Here is a 6,000-nt window from a genome sequence, read left to right on the forward strand (position 1 = left end):
TTTTGCAGACATAGTGTATACTGTGCTCTCTCATTTTATGTTTTTGTATGTGCTGTGGCTGGCATATCTCTCCCCCATTTAAATACTTCCAATTTGCCTTTGAGGATTTATCTTAAATCAGCATTCTTGACATTTGCATGCCAGCTTTCTCAAGAAAGCGTCATTGTTTGACTGTGGGATTGAAGCGGGGGGATTTGCAGTGCACATTCTGTGAATGACACTACTGCGAGTTGTACTGTTCATAGTTAGCAAGAATGCACAAAGTAGTTATCCTCCCATGCCTTGACCACCAGCTCACCACCGCTTCTTTGGACGTCATTTATGCAAATTTTTATTCCAGTGTCTTAATAATTTATTTGAGGATTTTCTCCTGGACTATGAGTTTCTTGAGGGGTATAGGTTCTATTCTGTTTCTGTTCTATACGTTTCACACACTATTAAGCCTCCATTAATAGCCTGAGTAGTGGCTCCTGTGTAGAATGGGACAGAGCTTCTTCCAGGTGAATCTTTGGAGGGAGTCTCTTAATAGCTTAGTAATAGGTGCCTCAAAATTTAGTAAGAAAATCTGAAGATCGATAATTAAGGTAAGCTTGTAATAGGGCCTGAGGAGATAACTTACAGAGTAGAATACATGTATAGCATGTGTGGGGATCTGAGTTTATCCTCCAGACAGCATCAGAGCACCCACTGGAATAGCAAGGAGGGGACCCAGGTCTCTTGTGTACCTCTATGTATGGTCCCCGTAAAAAAATTTTTTTTGCTTTTCAGGTCACACCTGGAGAAGCACAGGGGTTAGTTCTGGCTCTGCACTCAGGAATAACCCTGGTGGTGCTCAGGGGACGATATGGGATGCTGAGAATAGAACCCGGGTCGGCTGCATGCAAGGCAAACTCCCTGCCTGCTGTGCTATTGCTCCAGCCCCTAAAAATAATTTTAACTATTATGTTAGACTAGGAAAAAATGTGGAGAAAGCTTGGTTACTAATAACACCTTGAACTCACGTCACTAGAATTCAAATGGAGTAGTGTGTTTATTCCCAAAATTTTTATTTTTGTTTTTTGTGTCACACTCAGTGTTGATCACTTTTACTTGTAGCCTAATGCTCAGGAATAACTCTTGGCAGGTTTCAGGAGACTTTTTGGGGTGTCAGGGACTAAATTCAGGTCAGCAATACGCAAGGCAAGCACATTACACTGCCCACTAGGCTATGTCTCTGGCCCCCAGTATTTTCCAAATTGAAAACCCCATTCTAAATTCTCAATTGCTGATTTTACTCTCATTTGTTTCCTTACTATTTAAAGAGTCAAAGCTTATAACATATCACACTCTTCTTTTGATCAGTTTGGGTTCACCTTAGAGCTAACCTTTTCTCCAGAGACCAAATTCTAGATTCTGTTTTTAGTAACTCTAGATTCTGTATTTAGAAAGTACTTATTATGAATTGAATGAAGACCTGACTGTGCCTGAGCCATGTTGCTTGAAGCCATTCTAATATCCATTTAGTTAGAACTATAACCACACTGAGTTATTGCTGGTCTCACATGGGTCCTGTATTCATAGTCAGCTCTTGGTTTAGACAAAAAAAAGTGTATTATCCCTGCTGTTACCCATCATATCTTTCATTTAATTAAGACTATTGTGCTTAGAAGCATGATTTTCCATCTATTATCCTACTTAAATTCTTTCAGCCACAGTCTGTACATTTGGCTGCATATTTTTCTTAGAAATAGGCTTTGTTGAAAATGATGCCCATTATCTGTTGTATATGTCTTCTAGGATTACGACATTTTGCTCTAACTAGGAAGGGAGATTTTTTTACATGAATGGACTTTGTAACCTTGCAATTTATTTTTACCAACATGAAAGCTACTGATTTTCTAGAAAGACTGAGGGCTCCAAAGGACAAGTATTCTTATTTAAATACCAATTATATTACTCTGTCACCTTTATTTAAGTTGTGATCTCCAATCCAAATGATTTCTCATAATACTCCTATTATATAGGCAAGTTTACTTAAGTTGAAAGAATTCAATAATTTCATCAAGGGACCATAAAGGTGAAAACTACAGAGTGACACCATTTAGATAACTCCCAAATGAATACTTCCTTCCATCTAATATAACTCTTTCTTGATAATCCCCGGGCATGATGGAGAAGGATATTCTACACTATGAAATTCACAGAAAACTGAGAATTAGGAACTAAATTTGAGAAAATCAATGTAAGGGATAAATAAGGAAAAATTGAGAATTCATTTCCAGTTAGGACCCAGAGAAACAGTTTTTGCAGATTTTTCAGTAAAAAATGACAGATTTGTTAAATACAGTGTTAAAGAAAGCAAAGAGTTGCATCAATTTATCTGAGTCAAACAAAATTCAGATATCAGAAAAAAAGAAAAATAGATATAAGTCCATGTGTAAGACTTTTCAGCTAGAAGAAATGCTAGTGTCAGACAATAGTCTCAAAAAGGCATTTCCTCAAAAATGAGGAAACTTTAATGTTTTTCTAAAGATATATCTATATGCTTGTGAACTTCCATCAAGGGGAGAAAAGGGAAGATTGTTGTCAGGAAGTTTTTAGTCTTGGTGGGAATGAATGATTATGTTTATATTAATTATCTTCTATTAGTGAAAAATTCATATGCCCTAGTCACTCTTATTTGAAACTATAAAATGATTACATAAATCTGAAAAGCAACTGTACTTTATTGATTTTGCAGAATAAAGAGGATGATTTGTGAGTCATAGAACCTTCATTCAGGTTTGGAAGAAAACAATGAATGCCGAGATGCCAGACAGCCACTGAGATCCATGGACAGATCCACACTCACGCATCTTTCTCGAAACTTAAGATTTATTAATAATATGCTGCCTCTGAAAGAAGACAATAAACTAGTGCCAAGAAGGCATATTCTTCCACATCTGGAGTAGACCTGCTTTCAACACAATGGCTTCAAAGGTCTCCTGTTTATATGTTTTGACAGTTGTGTGCTGGGCCAGTGCTCTCTGGTACTTGAGTATAACTCGTCCTACTTCTACCTACACTGGCTCCAAGCCATTCAGCCACCTAACAGTTGCCAGGAAGAACTTCACCTTTGGCAATATAAGAACTCGACCTATAAACCCACATTCTTTTGACTTTCTAATAAATGAGCCCAACAAATGTGAGAAAAACATTCCTTTCCTTGTTATCCTCATCAGCACTACCCACAAAGAATTTGATGCCCGCCAAGCCATCCGAGAGACCTGGGGGGATGAGAACAACTTCAAAGGGATCAAGATTGCCACTCTTTTCCTCCTGGGTAAGAATGCTGATCCGGTTCTGAACCAGATGGTAGAGCAAGAGAGCCAAATTTTCCACGATATCATTGTGGAGGATTTTATTGACTCCTACCATAACCTAACCCTCAAAACATTAATGGGGATGAGATGGGTGGCCACTTTTTGCTCAAAAGCTAAGTATGTCATGAAGACAGACAGTGACATTTTTGTAAACATGGACAACCTTATTTATAAGCTTCTAAAACCCTCCACCAAGCCAAGAAGAAGGTATTTTACTGGATATGTCATAAATGGAGGCCCAATCCGGGACGTCCGCAGTAAATGGTATATGCCCAGGGATTTGTACCCTGACAGTAACTACCCACCATTCTGTTCAGGGACTGGCTATATCTTCTCAGCTGATGTGGCTGAACTCATTTACAAGACCTCACTCCATACAAGGCTGCTTCATCTTGAAGATGTATATGTGGGACTGTGTCTTCGGAAGCTGGGTATCCATCCTTTCCAGAACAGTGGCTTCAATCACTGGAAAATGGCCTACAGTTTGTGTAGGTATCGCCGAGTTATCACTGTGCATCAGATCTCCCCAGAAGAAATGCACAGAATCTGGAATGACATGTCAAGCAAGAAACATCTCAGATGTTAGGATTTTTACCGATGTATATATGTGTTTCTTTTCTTTTTTGAGAAATGAGGCTGAGGGTGTTGGTATTTTACATGTGTCACCAAAAGAAATATTTTGGTGAAGGGGTTTTGTAAGGAGGTGTTTTTTTTTCCTTCTCATTCCTAGTTCCTTTCTTTGATTACCAATTTGCAAGTGTTAGGTTTGTGTTATAGAAACAAAATATGAGGTATAGGGCCTGATTATGTCCTAAGGTCCTGAGGCATTGCCATTTATCAGCAAAAGCAACTGCCTAATGACTGTTAGTATTTACTTACTGTGCAACTGAGATAAAAATCTGGTTCTGGGAAACTGAAAGTCACAATCATGTCTTAATATCATCTATGTAAAAATAATCCAAATCAAAAACAATTTAGAAGTGAGGTGCAGTCAGGAAGACACACTTGATGTGATTATTTATAATGTGTATGCTGTTGCGTTGAATTTTTTCCTATATTGCCATGTAATGTATAAGGTATTTTCAGTTCCACCAAGAGATGAACTTAGTACTGGCAGGGAGGCTACAGTTAAATAAATACAAATTTAAACTTCAGAATCAAATATACTACATATTTGCAAGATATCTCTGCTTGCTCATGCAAGGATTAAGCTTGGTCAGTGGGTAAAATGTATGTAAAATGTTACTTAACAAAATGAATAAGAATTTTTTTTGCTCTTTCAGAACAGACATTACATGGTGCCTCCAAAGGAGACTGCCAAATGTAATCTTACCTACTACCTTCCATAATCTGTTGATAACTGTTTTTTTACAATCTGTTCAGGCAGGTATATGTAGAGAAGTAAGTTGGTAAGACGCCAGAAAAACAATAAATCACTTGGGAAAAAAATGAACACTTATGTGTGAATTATAATGAATATAATCTTAGCAATAGTATGTCTTTCCCTCACACTTGCAAAGCATGTGAGAAAATCTTTGAACAGGTGTCACTGTTACTGAATGATTCAGCCCTAGAATATATAGATGCAAAATTTTCTAACATCCCAAACAGCTGAGTACCTCTCACAACTGCTGTCAGGAGGTGTTTTCAAGGCTTTGTGTTTGAGGTTCTTGGGGAAAAATGGTGGGAAGCTTGGTTGATAAAACTTACACGCTGGGTCATGTGAATAGACATCCTGGCCTTGCTGTGCTTCAATGTGATCAGTTATAAAATGACTAGGAAAAAACACCTACCTCACAAGTGCTGTGAGATCAAGTTGCATTTGCTAAGTGTTTGGAGTTCCTTAGTTAAAAAGGTGCTACAATAATGTAGTGTATAATGCATTATGCTAAATGCTAAAATTGTTTCATAATTACTTTGGTGATCATTAATAGTCATTCACACCATTTTAGTATGAAAACCTGTCAAGATAAAGATCAAATATGAACATTTAGAGCACCTGGTCCTTCTAAGATGCTGACTCTTATTCAGATTTAAAGTTAGTAGTTTAGGGCTGGAGTGATAGTACAGCAGGTAGGGCATTTACCTTGCATGTGGCCAGCCCAGGTTTGATTCCCAGCATCCCATATGGTCCCCCAAGCCTACCAGGAGTAATTCCTGAGCGAAGAGCCAGGAATAATCCCTGAGCATCGCCGGGTGTGACCCAAAAAGCAAAAAGAAAGAAATAAACTTAGTAGTTTAAAAAAGCCACAGCTTCACTGTAATTTCTTCTGGTTTCAAGAAATATTATTTCTTTAGTGCATTGCCTTGACATCCAGGATGCTTGCTGAAAGTGAAGGTATCTGCCTTGCTTTGGGAAGAACTCTCTGATGGAACATCTAGTACAGTAATTGAAGAATCTGCTTTGCAAAATGTATTAGTTTCAATCTCAGGAAACATTTGATCTGAACTCCCTTGATAACTTTGAAAACAGGTAGAGTGAGTCCACTTTAGCAAAAGAGTAGGCATTCTGTAAACCCATGCATTGCATATATACCATTTATAAAAACATTTGTTTTCAGTCTAAGAAAGTCCCCACATTGAAAGAGTACAATTTTGTACTGTTGTTCTTCTTTAACCTGACCCTTGGAAACTATCTAGAAGTTTATTTATCTGCTGT

The 6,000-nt window shown here is 37.8% G+C and overlaps 1 protein-coding gene across 1 annotated transcript in view; it reads left to right on the plus strand.

The window, feature by feature from the left end:
* Positions 1-4,443, plus strand: part of B3GALT1 (beta-1,3-galactosyltransferase 1) — a 644,281-nt gene extending 639,838 nt beyond the window's left edge. The window contains exon 5 of the mRNA XM_056110364.1: positions 2,720-4,443. Coding sequence (XP_055966339.1) covers positions 2,947-3,927 — 981 coding nt within the window. The 5' untranslated portion in view covers positions 2,720-2,946 and the 3' untranslated portion in view covers positions 3,928-4,443. The remainder of the gene's footprint in view (positions 1-2,719) is intronic.
* Positions 4,444-6,000: the final 1,557 nt, after the last annotated feature.

The sequence above is a fragment of the Sorex fumeus genome, unplaced genomic scaffold, assembly GCF_029834395.1.
Source record: "Sorex fumeus unplaced genomic scaffold, SorFum_2.1 ptg000009l, whole genome shotgun sequence".
Taxonomy (NCBI): domain Eukaryota; kingdom Metazoa; phylum Chordata; class Mammalia; order Eulipotyphla; family Soricidae; genus Sorex; species Sorex fumeus.